General features: G+C 31.9%; 1 protein-coding gene across 1 annotated transcript; it reads right to left on the bottom strand.

Annotated features, from left to right (window-relative positions):
* Nucleotides 1–2,087: 2,087 nt before the first annotated feature.
* On the bottom strand, nt 2,088–20,068 carry LOC148270672 (lachesin-like; the record flags this gene model as incomplete). The annotated part of the gene is made up of 5 exons (XM_088242304.1): nt 2,088–2,213; nt 8,691–8,984; nt 10,215–10,343; nt 11,079–11,237; nt 19,861–20,068. Coding segments are annotated over 5 exons (916 nt in total), but the record flags the coding sequence as incomplete, so codon positions are not given.
* Between the last annotated feature and the right edge of the window lie 1,394 nt (nt 20,069–21,462).

Below are 21,462 nucleotides of genomic sequence, written 5' to 3'. Positions count from 1 at the left end.
CAGAGCCTAGCAAAGTTGAGGCGAGTTGGTAGAATTTCAGCCAGTGAGTATTCCGTCCACGTTGCCAATGAAAAAGTCCGTTAAGGCAAATATTCGATACTACAGCACGCCAAGGAACTGTTTCTTAACTTTTTTTGTTTGGATGTTTGAGTCGGGACTGCATTTTGAATTTTAAGCAGCTGTTATTGCTCGGAGCTGGAACGAGATACGAGAACATACACACTAGACAATCTTCCAGATTATAAAACGGACAATACCGCTTATGCGCTTTTAACAAAAAACATACGATGTTTTGTAATTTTTATTTTACTTGATTTTTATTCTTTCTAGATTAAAAAGTACAAGTGCCGTTTACGAACATACAAATATTTATATATATATTAGTATTTCGCACATATAAATTACTGTTATGGAGTAAAGTGTACACATTTTATAACTAAACACTAGATAAAAAAATATAAAATTAACATAAATTTACAAAATACTGTATAACACAAAAATTACGAAATACATCTTCAAAGTACAAAAAATAATAAAAAAAAAAACAAAAAAATAGGAAAGAATATGTGCTTTTTATCAAATTTCCAGTGTTGCATTCGACTAAAATGCATATTCTAAAAAAATCGGAGAATGTTATTTTTCTGTTTATTAAAAAAGTTTGTATTGTAACGTTTACAAACATTAATGATTTTTTATGGATACTGAATTGATTGATTTCCTTACGATTTCTTAATTTCTACGTATTAACTCATTTTTAATGGATTTTTGTATTTTTTTAATAATTTAAACTGACATTTGATACATTTTTGAAAAACGGATTCTTACACAAAATGCACCACTGTTGGTAAAAAGCGTAGAGTTTGATAATTATAAAAAGATTTTTTTATTTGAATATGAATTATTACATGTTTTGGAATTCAACTTTAAACAAGTAACTAGGCACCTGACTAAATGAAATATTTGAATATTAATAATTTTAGTTTTGAAAATCAATCATAAACAAGTACTTATCGATGAAAAGTATTTTTCTTTTATCCGGACAGTTTTTACACGCTTTCACGACACATTTTATTTTTATTTTCTTCTAGTTTCGAATTAAATGTCAAGGTCACGTCAAAACCCGACTGGCGGTTACAAAATGACTGAATTCACATTGAGCATAAGTTGAGTGTCAACATTTTTAAAGGCTCAGGGTAAATCGCAGTCTGACGATTCTTCATTTACAGATATTCCCGTGTTTTTCCCTGGATTATGGCACGAGAGCAGTGATTTTTGCACATTTTTTTATCTAAGCACGATGAGAACTCTTGGCAAACCACACGAGGAGATAAAAGGAAAAAATTCACCCTTATTCCGAATTTATAAACAGCTCAAAAAAGTTTAAAATAAATAACGTGTGTTCTTATATACGAAAAAACGTTTGTTCAACTGGCTTATAGTAGTTAACAAAAACTAGAAATTGCATTCTGTTAATTCAAAAACAAAATATTTTCGAAACGTAAACGCATAAGCCTCAAATTCTAAAATGCCTTAAAAAAAGAGAAAATAGAACCAAGAATAATAATTTTGTTTGGTTGCAATACAGAATCAGTAATTTTATAATAGTAAAAAATACATTCTGTTAATAAACAGTAAAAATATTTTCAGCGCTTACTAAGATCGTTGTTAAAGGATTGATTCTATATTTTAACATCAAAATCATTTTTCACTTATTTATTTATAAATTTGTATAAACCACTTTAAACTTTAGACGTCGGCCGATTTTGAGGTTACTTTTTCATTATCAGGACTTGCACTAACTTAGAATTACTTGAAAGAAGGAGAGAGAAAGATGATAATACGAATCATAACGGGAATCTTTTTAAAAAAGGTCTAGAAATTTAATTTAATTGGTCATTTATTATGGGGAATTTTTGGTTATGGGCTTCACTCATTTCTAGTCTTCCTAGATTGTCTAAACGAATATAATTTTTATTAATTTAAAAAAACATTTTTTTATCAAGAAACGGGTGTGGAAATTTGACAGTAATACCTACTACACAAATTGAAAAAGAACTAATGAAATATTTTAACTGTTATGTTCTTACCTTTGTCTGTCGCTGGGATGTCCCTGTGTTTACCTCCGTAGATAGAGTTGTCGAACTCTTCAGGGGCGGACGGGGAAGGCGGGGGGGCAGTGGGCGGGCCGGGGCTCGTAGTAGGCGGGGAAGATGCTGCAAAATAAATAATGATAAATCCATCTACTTACGTTATTAATTTAACTCTTAAAAGACTGTGCTAAAAATTTCCTTTACAAACGGTGCTGTAACGTTGCATAGTGTTTTGATTCATACTAACTAGACGAAAAAAAAATCTTTAAGGTCTCGAAACCTACTCATGCGAAGTATTCTATCCTGCTTCGTGATAAAAACTAGTATTTTATTTGTTGTTTTTATTATTGTATGATAGTTTACTGAAATTAAAATATTACTTTCTCAAGAAATCCAAATCTATGTAAAAGTACTTTTTTGAAACATACCATATCAGATTTATAAGTTTTAATTTATTCAAGACTCTTTTATGCACTGCGCTATGATCGACACATCCGCGTTGAAAAAAATTCCTCAAAATCGTATACTTAGTTTGGGCACTTTCAACACCAGGAGCTCAATCACAGATAACTATCGACATGCTAAAAAACGTGCTAAGTATTTGAGCGATCACCACGAACAATCATGAACACGCTGAAGTTAAAGCGGTCGCATTGCAAAACGCCATAGATAAGTTCCGTATCCGTAGTCCGTGGTCAAACGTCAAATCAAAAAAGTCAACACGCGTGTAATCTCGTGCCGGTTTGTTATTTCGTTTTCAAGTTACAAACAATTACTATGGCGACTGCTTTTCTTAACATTTGGCTTGCCGACCGCCGGCTAAATGCAATACGGCACTCGAGAAAAATTGAAAGAAGGCGTGTGCGAGATTCAACCAATCCTCTTGAACTGACCGAAGTTGAATTTCGTTTTGCAACGCGACCGCGATAACTTCAGCGTGTTCATGATTGTTCGTGGTGATTGCTCAAATACTTAGCACGTTTTTTAGCATGTCGATAGCCATCTGTGATTGAGCTCCAGGTGCCAGGCCTGCCAACGAAGAAACGCGACATGTCGCCAACAACTGAAAAACTGAATTCAGACTATCTTTGCTCGGCGTTGATTTCGGTTGTTTCGACACGACAATGTTAACAACTTTAAACATATAACGATATCACGGTTAGGTTGTGCCAGTATTCTTGGCATTCGTGTGATTGTACTTTTTCTTTGCGATAGTCAATAAAGTTAATAATAAACTCAACATCAATATTTCAGTAAAATCTTTCATTTATACACGCCCGTTTCTATACAACAAAACTTTCGGGTAAGTCAAAATTCCATAAATTCATTCTTTACACAAGTTGTTTCGCTGCAACTGACCATAAAATAACCAAATTTATCTTGATCGTAGAGCAACAGTGAGAGTATAAAAGCAATGTGTAATAAAAAAAAATATTTATACTTTCAGATGTACCCATTAGTTAACGCTTGTATTAGTCATCTTAACTCTTGTGTGGCTGTGATGTCACACCAGTCGACATTGGACACAAGACTCGATATATCTCTATTATTTTTTTAAATGATGAATGTGTATTTTTTGTAGTCATAAAATGGACATTTTCATACCAGATTTGGAAAGTAAAATTTACACAACTGTGCTGAATGTTAAAACAAAAAATATTTATCCTTAAATCGAAGAATGAATGTCCGCTAATTCAGCAACACATCTATATAGATACCTTATACAAGAGAGAACATGCGCGAAGATAGAAATCATAATAATGAAGACAGAGACGCTGTTCTGCGGCGGGTGTTGTCTAAAACATATAAAGTCTTCAGTCGGTTGATGACAGTTATGGGGAACGCACGCGCGTAAAATAAGTGGCTTTAAATAATTTAAATTTGTTTTGCTATAACATAGCTTAATTATATGTTTATTCGCAAAAAATATGGAAAAAGAATTATTAAACCGTATGTCTCCATGTTATTTTTTTTTCAAATGTCTGAACTTTAGAATATTTCATCTTTTACTAGTGGTAACACGATGTTACATCACCGCGCGCAAAAGGATTATTTACCACAGTATTTTAAAAGTTAATTAAGCATGCATTAGATTTAATTATCTAGGAATATATCCATGATGTTATGGTTCAATTTTAAAGTGAGTTTCTAGCGTTCAGCTTGTATGAAACGAAACACGCATTACGAAACTCTGCATTGCAAAAAGACCAAAAATTAATATAGGTTAACTTATACTTTAACGGACTTAAATCCAGTTTAAAATTCTCTATTCCATAATTTATAAAAGTAATCGTATAATTTAGGCATATGGCATAAAATACGACTTCGCCATTTAAAAAAAAAACCAGTGTAATATATTTAATTCTACGTATACTCACGTGACAGTAACCACACATTTAAGTGATATTTAACTTCATACAATGGGGAAGTTCGGTGGTTTTTTAATTTTTTTATATTATTTGTTTAAAGACTATTAAACTAAATAAAAATATATTTTTTAAAATTTTTATGCATCGTATTATCAGCGCTATGATTTTATAAAGTTTTATATTTCTGAAATTACTCCGTGTGTCACAGACGTCACCGCCTCGAGTTCTCTTTCAGTTCTGCCAATTGGTCCGTTGACTAACCGAAAACTGGAAATATTTCTTAGCTCTCTTATTATCGGTTGATTTATATAAACTAGTGACGTCGTTCAAAGTAGTTCGTTTTAATCAAAATATTTTTCATTATTTTATTCATTCATTTTCAAGAAATTTGGCGTACAATTTAATTCTTTAATTTAAATATGTTGCAACACAGAGGGAAAACATTTTGAAAGGGGAACATGGGAGTTTAGGCATTTACAAGGCTGATGACCTGTCATTGGCTGGTTTAAGTGGTCACTTTACCCACGGTTTAACATTCACCAGTCTGCCTATGTTTGAACATCCACATTTCCTCAATTCTTCCATCTGTCGACTTTTGTGAAGTGGAGAGAATCCAGTATGGAGAGAATCCAGCCAGTCAGCAGACATTTGGAGATACTCAAAACATTGTCAAATTTAATGCTCTAATTTTTACTGCGCCTAGGAATTTTTTTTTATATCCAATTTCTTTTAAGGGTGAACTTCCTCATGAAAACAACATAAAAAAATAGTATGTCTACCCACGTCAATATATTTTATAGTAAGGTCAATGCATTATTTTTAATGAGATAGATTTTTTATTTTAATATAAATACATGTGAATTGAAGCAATATATTAATAAATTGATTTAATATAAAAATGAATGTTCATGACTTATGAAGCGCTTAAAATATTACAGGTAATTGAACTAGTCATTTTTATCCCATCATAATGTCGAATAAGATCAAATTTTCTGATAGAGCAATGATATTGTATAAAGACCTAACAATAAAATGGTAAACCATAAAACCCATTGCTTGTGGTCCGCGTCGAATCCCATCAAATACCCATAAACCAACCGTTATATATTTTTTAACAATGAAAATAGCATTTCGTTGCCATAACTCAGAATAATAACCAATCATGATAATAAAGAGGGTACTTATTTATTCATACTGCCCAATCACAGGTTTACATAACAAAAGAACCTTTATTCTATTATAGGTATTTTTCAAAAGGTAAAGCTACCTACCGCATATTAAATAATTGATAAATTATATCCAAATGTATACACATTAACCGGCAGTAATTATTAGAAATCTTGAAGATTCCACAGTAATTATTAAGTTCCACAAAAATTACTAAAGGTACATGTTTTACTTTATTTAATCACGGAAATAAGTTTCTGACACATTGACATAAATATTTATTAATTATTTCTATTTATTTCAGGCGGTAAAAATTTTCAAATTGAATTGTACGGCGATGAGTTTCTCAAAAACTTATTTGAAAAAGTTAATTTAAATGATTTAAATTCAAACAAACAACATCGATAGACATCACTAGTTCTTCTGAATCAACCAATGATAGTGTTTTTTATAGGTTTCCGGTTTACGGGAAGCCAACCCACCAATCAATTGAACTCACCGAAGAGATCTTTTAACGTCTCAGGGAAAATAATTTCAAAATAACTAAACTGAAAAAAATATAGCGCTGGTAATGCGGTGCATGAAAATATATGTTTTTTTAATAAACTTGGTTTGGTAGTCTATTAAAAAAATTGAAAAAACAACTAGACTTCTTCATGATTTTTTTTAGCGTGTTTCTTCTAGTCCATAGACAGGTCAAGTGCAATAATTTAATAATAATAATTGTAAACTATCATAAAGATTACATTTTAGAGTACTCCTCTTCAATCTGGGCTCCTCATTATTCTAGGCACCAATATTGTTCATAAGATTTATTAGTTATAAATGAGGTGTTAGTATTAAATTTTTAGATTACTCGTATAATTTATTATTGTACATTTAGAATTTTTTTTATTTCCTAATTTGTAAATAAATGGTTTGTAATAATTTGTTTAAAATACTTTATTTTACTAATGATTTCATTTGCATGGGCAAAGTGAACATAAAATTGTATTTTGATAAAGACTGTAAATAAATAAATAAATAAATCCATCCGGCCCGGTAAAATTATGGTGAGGGAAATTTAAAAAAAAAAATTTCTACTACTACTACGGGTGTAAACCTTTCTTAACGAAATCAGTTGGAGATTTGTCGGCTTTATTGAACTGGTTCGTGATATATCTTGGCAATTATAATAATAATTGTAAACTATCATAAAGATTACATTTTAGAGTACTCCTCTTCAATCTGGGCTCCTCATTATTCTAGGCACCAATATTGTTCATAAGATTTATTAGTTATAAATGAGGTGTTAGTATTAAATTTTTAGATTAACCGTATAATTTATTATTGTACATTTTGATTTTTTTTTATTTCCTAATTTGTAAATAAATGGTTCGTAATAATTTGTTTAAAATACTTTATTTACTTATGATTTCATTTGCATGTATGCTTTGTATTGTATATTCAATTGATGTAAAAGGCACTTAGTGCCGTTTATTTCAATATAATAAAATAAAAATAAGAAATGTTATTTAAGTTTTATCGGTATAATTTCAAAAATAAAAACATAAGGAATTAAAAATTTAAAAAAAGAAAAATAAAAGACTTTGAATGCATATAATTAGTATCTTTCGTAGGAGATATTTGAGGGCATTGGAAGCTAAGATAGCAACCTGCAAAAAAATAATTTGTTTGGTTATAATGTCATTCTATAGTTTAGCAACATTATTTTTATAAAAATCATGAGTTGAGTTTCAAATGTAGTTTATAATCGTACTTCTGGTGGTTTGAAAAAAGTGTTAAAGTGTCTTAAAGTTTAAGTTCAGCGAACATAAAATTTCTAACATGAAGACTCTCTTTAGCATTAGTGTAGCAGTTTTTGTTATTTTTCTCGAAAACACCAAAACGGGAGTTTGCTATTTTTGCTTCCAATGCCCTCATTTCTCAGCTTTCCTCTTAGTTTATTAAGCTGTCTTCATTTTTCTTTGATGTGTTTTTTCACTGTTTGCTCTACTGCGAAAATCCTATTTTATCTAGCGCGTACCACACTTGTGTTATTCATATGGTTAGAATTACACTGCTCTAGCGTGTTTTGTCGTAACGCAACACGATACAGTCCCGATCCAACGATTTTTAAGTCAGCGCTATAGTGATGAGTGATGACGCGTCACAACACACCACACCTATGTTCTTTTAGAAACGTCTAATCATTAATTCACTGTTCACAGCTACGCAAGCTGAGCAAACACGATAGTCAATAAAAACGTCAGAAAAGCCCTTAAAACCTTACCACTCCACAACGCGACACAACAATGTATTCATGCCGTTATTCGCCATCACGACAGACCAGATCTCAACACAACACATGAGAACAGAGTAATCTTACCTTTTCTTGTATTTTTCTTTTTGAATTATGGCATTCTAACCAAAACAAATGGAAGGCTATGGAAAAGGCTTTTATCCTGCAGTGGAGGACAGAAGGCTGAAGAGGACAAATACCAAAAACACATACGACTTTTGCTCAGAGAAATTTCTCTTTTGTGGCAGCAAGAGTATTTAATGTCTTGGATGAACATATTAAATTCTCCAAAACGAAAACCATTTTCAGGAGAAGTGTACAAGTTTGGATTTTATCTAAGGGAAGAGACCATTGCAGGAAACTGCTGCAAGATATTGCGTATATTCAAATACTTTTAAAAGCGTGCTGTCTAGATGTTTATTGAAATATAAGTTGATGTAAATAAAATGTTTTTGCTATTGTTTAATAATGTGTATGCGTCTTCTCTCTGTCTTATTGTATCCCAACTTATAGTTAAGGATACGATAATATTATTTGTAATATAAATGTATTTGTTTGAATACATAAAAATAAGAAATAAATATATTTATTGAATAAAACTTTCAAATTGAGACTGAAACTAAATAAAAAGGAATAAAAAAAGGTTATTAACGAATGAATAATAGACGGACACTATAAATAAATTTAAAGGCATAACAAATGGACTAAACATACGTAAATAACATTTATTTTATTATTAATAAAATGTCAAATTAGTACAATAAAATTAATAAATGAACTTACTGTACAACCGAATTGTGCCATCTGACTCTCCTCTCGGATTCTTGGCCACACACTTATAAGTTCCATAGTCCGAGTTCTGTATGCTTCCAATCGTCAACTTCATATGCGTTTTGTAAGACGGTGAGTTGACTATGTTCTCCATGTGATATTTCCTCGTCTCGTGGATCATGTGACCATCTTCCCTAGTCCAGTAGTTAAGGGATGTTGGGTGAGCCTCAGTAAAGCACTCTAAGGTCACGTTGTAGTTGAGAGGGGCCCCTACCAGTTGGTGAGGAATCCACAGCATTGGAGGAACTGAAGAAAACGGAGATAAAAACAGTAAAATTTTTGCATTTTTTACGATAATTACAAGAGTAGGATAAACAGGTACCGCATTCAACAGTATGGAGGAAAAAGTAATTTAATTTTTGCTGTCTAGTACCGTGTGTTGTTCATACGTCATCCTTATCAAAATTTTGGACAACATTGAAGCTTCCATCATTGGCCCAGATGGAGAGTGCTACAGTACATCAAATGATCGTAAAGAAAGACAAACACACGGCATATTAAATAACTGAAAATATTGTGTGAAAGACGTGTATTACTATCACAATTTTTATTTACGCACATGAATTTTTAAATGAGAAAAACGAAACATGTTTTTTTTTGTTTTTAACAAACAATTTTTTTGAATAAATTGGTAAATTTGGTCATCATTTCTACGTATGATACATTTGCATATATTGTTCATCAAAATGGTTCATAAGTCTATTTAAATTCCGCAGTAGAAAATCTATCGCACAGGCCTTATTTAGTTAAGTACCTTACAAAGGCCCATTTCACATGTATTATGCCAATCAGAAAAGTTGGTGCATGCCACGAATTGGAAATTCTTACTGGATGTCGAAAATAAAATATAAAAATAAGGAATAATTTCAAAAATGTATTTATAGATGGCAACCATGAAGTTTCGCATAAATAAATTGTCTATGTTTTTATGAATGTATGTATGTGTGTGTGTATATATGTGTGTGTATATATATATATGTGTATAAATGTGTATGTGTGTATGTATATGTATCAAAATGTGTATACGAATAAGTTTATATTTTATTTGTCTGTGCTCTCTTTTAATTTGTTAACTATTATAATATATTAAAATGTAATTGCCTAGCTTGGAACGGGGTGTGTACCCTTGTTAGCTGGGCAAAGTGAACGTAAAATTGTATTTTGATAAAGACTGTAAATAAATAAATAAATAAATCCATCCGGCCCGGTATAATTATGGTGAGGGAAATTTAAAAAAATTAATTTCTACTACTACTACGGGTGTAAACCTTTCTTAACGAAATCAGTTGGAGATTTGTCGGCTTTATTGAACTGGTTCGTGATATATCTTGGCAATTATTCAATAAAATAATTATAATACGATAAAAGTCATTCAACCTTATATTATATCGGACAGAGTGGACTTTTGCCGTGGTGTTAAAAAGGCATTGGGTTTAAACGTACTAAAGTTTTTTTCTGAATCAGGTAAGTACTCACAGTCGACGCTAACTTTAATCCTCTTAGAGACAGTAGGAGGAACTCCATTACTGGCGATACAGAGGTAGGCGCCCATGTCTAATCTTGAGATTCTGGCCATCTCCAAGCTTTCTCCGTCCCATTCTAAAACTGTAAACAAAAATAATTCAAATTAAAATTAAAATAAAAACTTTGTAAATCACTTATTGTTTATTTAATAACCAACCGGTTTCGGAGCGACACATGTTCTATCACCAAGGTATATGTAATAAGGGTATAACCTGTCTGATGCTCTACCTCGACTTGATTCCAATTTTCTTACGGTGAGTTATTTACAACGCATTGAAAATTGCCACTAAAATTGTTTAATTTTTTTATTATTAAAAGCAACTAAAAATGATCAAACCCCCCTCACCCCTCACTTCATACCTCCACAAACACAAAATGCAACTTGAAATAGAATCTCGACTGATTTATTATAATTATTACATGACAACCTGCATGATAATTAGGTACTAGATTAAAGACACTGTTTAAAATATTTAAACAATTTATTTTTTTTAATCCCGAAATTTTACACAAGTAAAACCTCACATTTTTAAGCATACTTTTGTATTTGTTTTTTTTTATAAGGTACGTAGAATGAATTCACCGTAAAAAAGGAGGTTCTGATGTATGCAAATGGTATATATATTTGAAATGACAATTTCAAGCGAAGTAATGCAACGCATTGACCCACTAATTAAAAACGCAAGCAAATGTTAATGCCGACAACACGTTTTTGTCAAAAACTAAACTACATGTAGGTACGTGTATTTGAAAAATTGTTTGTTTTAAATATTTTCACAGCTTAATTACAATAAATGAAATAAGGTTTATTTTTACCTGAATATCCCTTATTAATTGAAATCTTAGCATTATCATCCCTCTTCCATTTGACAGTCGGTTTAGGGGATCCATTCGCCCTACACGTGAGGGTGACGTTAGCTCCTTCCCTCACGATGACGTCACTGGAACTCAACGAGTCATCGATGTTCGGTGGCACTGAAACAAATAAATCATTCAAATTAGTCTGTCGAAGGCATTTTTAAAGGACTTCTCGAAAAAAATATTTATGTTAGACATTCAATAGTGTTGCCTAAAATAGCATTTTTATAATATTATCCAGTTTATGTCTATGGTTGAATTTTGTTTGTTCCTGAATGTAAATTATACTGTATCAGCAATTGTTTTATTTATTTATTCCTTTTTTTAATTTTTATTTATTAATGAAATCATACAGTCTTTATATAAAACAAGGTACAAAAAAACAATTTTAAAAAGTAAGACCAATTACAGATTTCACACTAATTTATTATGAATGCAGGAGGAGAGGGGAAAAATAATTTAATTCTAAAAAAGTAAAAATAAAAATATTACATAAAAAGTTCATAAAAAGGAAAAGACATTGTAAAGCTACTCTACTTTCCTCCCCCTCTCTCTGCTTCCATGAACATTTCAATTTAATTGTTAAAAAAATCACAACTAACAATAAATTATTCGATGCAGGTAGTAGATGTAGGTAAGTATAAATTAAGAGTTGAAATCAAATGATTAAAATTAAAATGAAAAGTTTAAATTAAAATTAAGTTAAAAGTTTAAATTAAAAGTTAAAATTAAGTATTAAAATTAAAAAGTTAAAATTGAAAGACAAAGTTAAGAATCAAATTAAAAGTTAAAAGTCAAGCAGGAGATAAATTTAAAATGTCTTTAACTGATCTGATAAAAATATGGTATTTACAATGTAGTATGTCGATGTCACTAAAACTGTCATTATAGGTAATCTGTATTTTTTGTAGAGTGATATTTAAAAAAAAATAGTCATTGAGTTAGGAATGTAGAAGAGTACAGATTGACGAGTTCTACGGACAGGGACTCGATATGAAATGCCTCTAACAATTTCTGGGCTATCAATTACGTTATTAACAATTTTGTATAGAAAGCTCATATCCAACATGGTACGCCGAGTTGCGAGATTTTGAACCTTGTGAAAATTAGCTTACTCAGTCCTACTTGAGAATGAAACATTATTTCTGAAATCTAATTGTCTAAGAAAATAATTTTGAATATGTTCAATACGATTTTTGTACGTATTATATTGGGGATTCCAAATCGGCGACTAAACTCGAGGACACTACGTACATATGAAAAAAAAAGTTTTCTTAATGCGTCAGTTCTTGTGAAAGGTTTGGTTGATCGTATGACAAACCCTAACATTTTATAAGCTTTTTCTACAGTATTTTCTATATGTTTGTTAAATGTAAGTTTACTATCAAGTAAACTGCTTTTAGCTGCTTTTTACGGCATTTTGGATACAAAATGCGAATTTCCGGGCTTTTATTCAATATCACTAGAATTGGGAAATATCAAATACCACGAATACCGAAAAAAAATTCATGAAATGGATATAGAATAATTCGTTGTTTTTTTAATAAGACGTTTTCATATTTAAATTCATAAAATTACATTTATATTACAACAAAAAAGGTATTTCTAACTCTTTGAAGCCAAAAACCTTGCGTTGAGTTGCGATACAACATAAATATAAGTCACTAAACAAACGCGACATGTTTTGCAGTGATTATTGTGTCGTCAAGATTCATGATGATGTTCTATAAAAATTGAAATTGTTAGGAACAAAGTTCAAAATTAACATGAATCATGATGTATTAGGGGCGTGGGCAATGCAATAACCGTTTTTGCGGGAATTCAAAATTGCAAATTTAAAAATATTTTTTATTCTTAGGCTTTCCGCGGATATGCTGCCAGACAAATGTCTCGATTGGTTGAAATCGGTTGGTTGCAAATATAATTTAAATTACATTGGGTTAATCTTACATTTTAAATTACATTGTGTTAATCAGGATTTACAAGGAGATGATGAAATAACCCCTTAGACTCATAAATATTACATTTTACTTGACTGTGATATTAATTATTTTTATTTTTTTAGGTTGAAAACAATTAAATGTGGCAATAATCCAACGTTATAAAAAAGTTCTAAACAATTATTTTGTTTGGGTTCTATTTCAAATTCTATTTTTTCGGATAAGGATACACTGGTAAGAGGCTTATATTTAAAATTTACTGCAGATTTGTCTACACCAGTGAGTTTTTAATAAAATTCACAATGTCAAAAATGTCAAAAATGAAAACGACATCAAGCAACGCATTTCGACGGCTCTTCAAGCTTTCCAGATACTGTAGTGCAACAGAAATGTTTCGGGAGGGTAAGGATCCTTTTTTCAATTCTCTCCTGAAATGCAGGATCTGTAAGTTTCAGGCGAGAGTTGGAAAAACAAGGAGTTTCCTGATTCTTGCAGTCTAACCATGACTAACTGAAGTGTTAGGACTTGTTAAAAAGTAGTATATAAAAGTTTGCTTTACGTTCATAATAGTATTACCCTTGTTTGCTTTCTGCCATAAAATGAATATTGAGAGCATTAAGTTTGTGGTAAAACCTTTGATTTGATGTTTATAAATAAATCGACTTTTATTTGTCAACGTACAAGTCTCTTTATCAGGGTACTAAATAATACTAACATGCTGATTCCACTATACACCTTCTCCATAGTTACACAAAAACAATTTGCTAATTTGACGTATGCTGTTAGTAACTAACATTAAGTGGACTGATTACATATATTTTTTAATGTTGTGGGAGTAATAGTGGGAAAAAGAGGAGGGGAGAAAGAAAGTACCATGAATTTACTAGGTGACAATTACAATGGAACATCGTATATAATTTTGAAAAATAATCAAAATATGTGCACTTTAGTGTTAGCTATTAACAGCATGTGTCCTATCAGCACGTTGGTTTTATATTTTTGTGCAACTACAAGTATGGTGAAGATATAGTAGGATTTGCATGTGAGTATAATTTGTTTCCTGACGAAGAGACTGATACGTCTTGAAACTGGTAAACATAAAAAAGTCGGTAAGTGGTTATACACAATTATTTACTAATATTAAATTATAAAAATTTGCATGATATTTTTTTCTTATGACTGGCACAATGAGCATTATACTATTTAATGATTAAATTTATATTATGTGCAATATACATCAAAGATTTCCATAAAACTAAGTTGGTAATGCGGTTATTAAATAAAAAAAGGCTCGTTCATATTACAACTGGTTAAATATTTAACTTGTACAATAATAACATTGTTATACTTTTCCTGCTATACCTTTGTGCAAATCTGGGATCTCCCTTTCCGCGTTACACAATACAGACGTTCAAAAGGAATTTCAAATTATATTTCTGGCGAAGTTACATCGCCATTTGCGGCATTTAATTAAGATTCTGTATTAGTTTCTGCAATTCGCGAACTTCCGTCGATATTAAAAATTAAAAAGAGCGTCTACTGAGTTGCGGCGAAGGCTGGGGCTGGGGGAGGAAATGACGGGGGCGGGTTTGATAGGGTACCACGTGCTTAATTTATATCTGCCAACGTTATTCTTCTTTAGATTTGCGATCTTGTTACCTCAAATGTCATAAACCAAGAATTTATAAGGGGAGTGTTTAAACTGAATACCACGGTGTTTCTATCGTATAATTAACTTGGGATAATTTACCAATTTGTTATGTTAGATTTATTATATGTTTAAATCATTTCATAGGTGATGAAATAATAAGTATGTGTTCCTCATTCTTTTTGAAAACGTCAAACTCTGCTCTTTTTACCAACAGAAGTGCACTTTATGCAGGAAGACAATTTAAAAAAATATGTTTTAAGTTATTTTAGTTTTACTAAAAATCCAGCGAAAAGAAACAAATGGGTAGAAATTACGACAAATTTAAGGAACGTTTCTGATTGGGAGCCAAAAATAACGAATGTTGTTTGGAAACATTAAAATATAAACTCTTTTCAAAAGTAACATCCACCATTTTTTAAAGTATATTCATTCTCCTCGAATGCAGCCCTGGTGAATGATAAAATCTAACAAAAAATTTACGCTCTTAGCTTTTTTTCTACAGAACAGATCAAATTTTAAAAGACTTATAAATATACTCATGGAAAAGACCATTATTTAGATAAAAACCGCACATAAATCGGTTCGGTGGTTATTAAGTCTATCTAGAACGCACATGCAAACGGATTGTGATCCTGTGGCTAGTGTCTCGGACTCATGTATCAAAAGTCTTTGGTTCGAATCCCTCTCTACTCCAACTTGATTCCCATTTTCTTATTGTGAGTTATTTACAACTCGTTGAAAATGGCCCTCAAAATGAAATATTTGGGTAAGTAATAAGAACGCAAATATTTCTTTTTCTTAAAAAAAAAAAAACATTGCCTTTTACATAATTAGAAAATAATATTATAAATAACAACAACAAACTTCTATTTAACTAAATTAAATTTCAACAATCTTTTCAGTTTGTTCTAATTTTTGTAGACTGGATTCAACTCCCGGGGGAGCTGTGAATATGAACATATTACAACAGATATAAGGAACATTTTAGATAAGGTAATATTTATGCGGGTGAGATCAATCAGATGAATCTCACCCGCATAAATAAAGGTTTCCGCTCTTTAGCTTCACAAACATCAACAGATGAAAGAATTGATGGAATGTAGATGTTCAAATATGGGCAAAACGGGAAATGTTACACAGTGCTTAAAGTGGCCACTTAAACCAGCCATTGACAGGTCATAAGCCCTTGCCAATTAATGCCAAGACTTCTATACTACCTTCTCTAAAACGTTATTCATCTCTGTTGTAATATGTTAAAGTGTAATGTTTTTGTCTGACGTATGCCTGATTTTTGCTTTCATTTCGTAGTTATTTTGAAATTAATTTTCCAGTATTTAATTGTTTTTTTTTTTTGCTTCTGTTTTAAATTCCTTATAGTTTTGTTTATTGCATTATGTGTACAGTTATAAAATAATGTTCAGTGATATTTTGTTTAGGATGTGTCTATGTGAGGGTTTTTAATAATTTGTGAATTTCGATGAAAAGGTATTAGAATATTGTTTTCCTGACTCTCTCGCAAATGCCTTCCTGATACTATGCAAAAAAGACAAGTGCACGTGGTCAGACTAATTTTGCCTCTAAAATCAACAAAATCGACGTTCCGCTGTCCCGTTTTTTGCACCCCAAAATTAGACTGATTTAGTTTTTTTTTTAAATAAAGAGTATCAGAATTTCTTAGCTGGTATCATTTCCGTTTTTTTAGATTATTGATCATATTTTTATACCATACATTGGAAGATGGAAGATGAAACTGGGCGCTTTTTTAGGTTTTTGGATGGTCCTTACTCCCATATAAAACGATTAATAAAAAATATAACAATGCAGACAAAAAAAATCTACAAATCGTAAAAAAATCATTGCTCTAGTGACATAAACCAGAAAAAATACGGGAATACGTTTTTACGAAGAAAAGTGATTTCGTGTTTCCTCTTTTTATTCCAAAACTAAAAAAATAATAATTGAATAGGCTTGTAAATCAATTAATAGTACTTATCTCAGTCTACCAGTTTCAAAATTGTATTTAAATCACCATTTACACAAAAAGGTATGAAGCAAACTATTCGTCATTTAAAAGTTTTCTTGAAATCGGTACTACCTTATTGAGGCACGCTTCAAATTGCAATTTCTTATGCAAGGCTTACCGGAAACTCTGTTCGTTTATATTTCTGCATTATTGAAGGCTTTTGATCAAGGATTGACGAATTGAAACGTCTCGCCCAGACCTTCATGGCTCGGCACTTCAGTTATAAATATAAATACATTCCATGCAAATATGTAATATATAATATACAAAACCTTTCGGTAACAGAAACTTCAAATATATTTTCTACGGTATACACAAATCGTTTTACTTCTTAAGAAACTGAATATTGGTGTACAGTAAATTCTATTATTATTCAAATGTGTTTAATTCAATCAAATTTCAGATTTTTGTCCCATCTAAATATAATGATGTCTTACTAATGAACTGGAGGATTTAGTATTTATGGTAAAGTTGATGTATTTTATTTTGTTTGCCATCTCAGATTTTATGAATTTGTTTAATTATATTGATTTGAATGAAGTATTTATGTTTTTATATTTTACCCAAATTTTTTACCAGTTGCAAATAACTTATTATCTGAAAATGAGAATAGAGTTCGAGTAGAATAGGATTCGATTCTTGGACCTTTGATCCGTGAGTTCAGGCACTAGCCACGGGACCATAACCCGTTATTTACCCAAAAAAAAAACAAATTAAAAAATCACACCACCACAACTCACTAAGAATACAGTGGTTAAATAAAGTGAGGAACATCCAGGCTTGAAAAAAATCATATCCAATTTTTGCGTTCTCCCCGGGAATCGAGCCCTCAACCTTCCGTGCGCGAGTCAAGTACCTTAGCCATTATACCACGGAGGCCGCCATTATTACCTGTCTCATTGCATTAAAGGTATGTTTTTTAGCCTAAATTGATAAACCAAAAAAAAATTTAATGCATTTCGATTCAGCTGCTACGTTTTAATTAAATTTTTATTTCGGCGTTCTGGTATTATCGTCACGTTACCATATTTGGAGACAGTGCTTTGCTCCCCAGAAAATTAATAAGGCTTCCTGTAGACTTTTTTATTTATTTATTGCAGTTGCGCCGGAATCGCATTATTGTTGCGACTTTGTAAGTGAATTTACATTTGCAAGGGAAACATTCAGACATTGTCTGCACCGAGACATGCAAAGCGCAGAAATCGCGTAATTGTATTATTTTCTCAAATTAAAATGGAGCAGTGGTCATATCAAACTTTACTTCGAAAAAAGACGAAGTAATGTACAAATCACATTAAGAATGAAAGCGTTTTGGAAACTTTAAAGTACTTTTAAATATATATTGCTTTGAAATGCATTATGCCTTAATACATATTATGACTTGCATATTACAATAGAGATAAAGAACATTTAAAAGAAGGTAATATAGAAGTCTAGGCATCTACAGGGCTTATGACGTGTCAATAGCTGGTTTAAGCGGTCCGTTCACCATTCTCCGCATATTTGAACATCTATATTCCTTCAAGTCTTTCATCTGTTGATATTTGGGAAGTTGAAGAGCTGAAACTTTTATTTATGCAGGTGAGATTCATCTAATTGAATTATTTCACCGACATACTAGGCAACACCTGAAAATGTTATTTTTTCAATTTCTATACTTTTTCATGGACCAGTTGGATTTATCAACAATATTTTGAGTTTTTCCAAATTGTTGTGTTACACAGTGTCTAAAATGGCCACTTAAACCAGCCATTGTCAGGTCATAAATCCTGTAGTTGCCTAGACTTCTATATTACCTTCTCTTAAATTCTATTCATCTTTGTTGTAATATGTTAATATAAACAGCTTCCTAAGGAGTTGAATCCTCTCTTTGTCTACAAAAAAATAGACAAACTCAAAATATTGTTCATATTATGACTGTTAATCTATTATGCATTAAAACCTATTATGTTTTGAAATGTTTTTTTAATTAATAATACATTGAGGGGAGATTATTAAGCCCACCATCCACACGCAGCTGTTATAAAGTCCTGGGGGACTCTTTGTCAGCTGCGCATAGAGAAAAGTTTTGATAAATATTCCTAAGGAATACAAACTCTATGCAGGTTAAGGATGGGGGGACGAGGATTGTATGAGCAGAGGCCAACATGTCATCCCTATCTCTCAGGATCCCCTCAATGCTTCTGTTTTTTTATTATTTAAAAATAAAAATTTACATAAATAAACGTGTACAAAAACAATGACTTAAAACTAAAGTAACACAGAAACCATAACTAACACGACAAACATTATTGGGAAGATTTATAATACAGTTCTTTGTGCGAGATTGAACAAGAACCCCTCGACGAAGGTTTTCGACTCAATGGTTGCTCTCAAAAATTGGTTGGTGGTTTGTGCGTTTGTCTGCCATTCTTGAGGTTCTGGGATTGATTTCTAGCGAAGTGAACGTAAAATATTGATTTTAAAGGTTGCTAAAACTTTAATATTTCATTTTCTTGGACCTGAATGTAAGACTGATCGGCTAACCTTCATATACCGATTATCTAAATACGTTGCATTTGGTTTATAAATGCAGTGGCCTATGCACCAATGGAAGTGGAAAGAAAAATTATGGTTATTCCAAACAGCTCCACATACCTACATTGCTTCAAATAAATCTCTACCCATCTATTATCGTCCTGCTTCTCATTTTTATAGCGCAGCTCCACGCAACAATAATCGTGTGTGGGTGCCGGTCCAAACATTAAATCAACAGTACCCAACTAACATAAACCAAGTTCAGTGCTACTATTGACAACCTTACTGTGCCAGCGTCCGCCTAGACACAAGCTGTACCAGCGCCACACGACAACCAGCTTCACCAGAAAGTTCCAGCGCCGCATCACGCTTTAAGGTTAGTTGAGTTGTGGAACTTTCCCTTATAGTCCATTCTCTAAATTTTTCTACTTCCACATGATCTGCATTCTTTGTTCACTCAACAGTGATGACGATATAACACTCTTTGTCATGTAAACCTATGTCAATCACCTTTGTATGTAAACCAAATTTGGTACTTTGGTATCGGAGCGGGGAGTAAGGTGCTGAAATAAACATTATCAGGTTGCCATTGCATCAGTTGTAACTCACCAACCACGTGCAAGTAGCCAAACTGTGTTTTGGCTGTGGCTGTGTTGATCTGGCACATGTAGCGTCCCTTGTCCTCCTCGTGCACGGAGGAGATGTGCAGGAACCACGTGCGGTGCTTGTCGTGCGTCACGCTGATGCGCGGATTGCGCGTGATCACGTGATTGTGCACGGTCAAGATGGCTGACTGCTCGAAGTGCATCCACGCGACCTGGCAAAAAAAAACATAAAATATTTATTTTATAATTTTTGTTTAAATCATTAACTTTCTGATCAAACATTTTAACTAATTTAAAAAAAACCGGTAAAAAACGGAGCATCAAATTATACCGCAAAATTTCTTGAAAATGTATGAATATACATTTTGATACAAATGAACTACTTTAACGACGTCACTAGTTCTTATGAATCAACCAATGATAGGAGATTTGTGGAATACTTCCGGTTTACTTACCGTCAACGCACCAATCGGCAGAACTGGCCGAGAAGAAGCGGAAAATAATTTGAGATGTCAATGAAATATTGAAATGAAATACAAAGCATTTAACAATTATGGTGCTGATAGTACATTTTTTTTTTTTTTGGCTTAGTTTATAAGTCTATTAACAAATTAAAAAAAATATTATAATTCACTGTATTTCCTCAATTTAATTATTACTTACTATGCATAAGTTAATCATTAATATATATAAACTATCTATATTTCAAATTTACACATCATCAAAACACTAATATGGTAACGCTTGCCTCCACATACCGCACACCGCATCTGAGGACATAACGTCGCGTTGGGGAAACAAGGTTATATCTGACAAAATATGTTTTTTACACTAAATTTTTATTATATTTATATTTATAAATCGGTTCTTTGTTCACTGAAATTTTAAAGAAAAACAAAATAAATTCTCCATTACTATTAAGTTTATTAAGACAAAATTAATAAAAAATATGCGATTCTTCAGAGTCTTCATTTCAAACTTTCATGCCTCAAAAAAGGTATGAATTCACACAGAACCTTGTTTCCCCAACGGGACGATAAGTCTCCTTGGCGGTGCCCACATACACGGCAAATTTGCTCGTTGTCCAACGAGAAAAGCTGCCCGAAGGAGCTTCATGTAATCTGGTAGCCTTAGTGTCTTTGTACTGAAAAAAGGTAATCTAAAAGTACACAGTATGTACCTCATTGGATTAAAAAAAGAGGGAAATTAATTTTTCACTGACAGGGATTCAATTGATTGAAAATGATTAATTCACCGAAGTGATTACAAAACTTCTCAAAAGCCTTGAAATTCTTTTTGAAAGCCACCGGATCTGTATATCTGACAAGACCTATAACAGGGCCACGGATGGTAGCGAGAAGCTCCACCCGGAAATCATAGAAAAAAAGAAAGAGACAAGACAACAGGATATGTTCAGAGGACTGATTAGGATATCCGCAGCAGAACGAAGGGGAATCAACAATATTAAAAACAAATATTTTTTAATAAATTTACAATGACCTGATAAAAACTGCGTAGATCAGTGATCGGGGACTAATATGGTAACGAAAAGGATAATATAAAAAAAAAACCTTAAGTTTTAGGAGAACCAAAAGATCTGTTGATA

The sequence above is a fragment of the Micrasema longulum genome, unplaced genomic scaffold (assembly GCF_059751315.1).
Source record: "Micrasema longulum isolate JH-2025_06_02 unplaced genomic scaffold, ASM5975131v1 h1tg003606l, whole genome shotgun sequence".
NCBI classification, from domain to species: domain Eukaryota; kingdom Metazoa; phylum Arthropoda; class Insecta; order Trichoptera; family Brachycentridae; genus Micrasema; species Micrasema longulum.
This window is presented reverse-complemented; position numbering and strand designations above follow the sequence as displayed.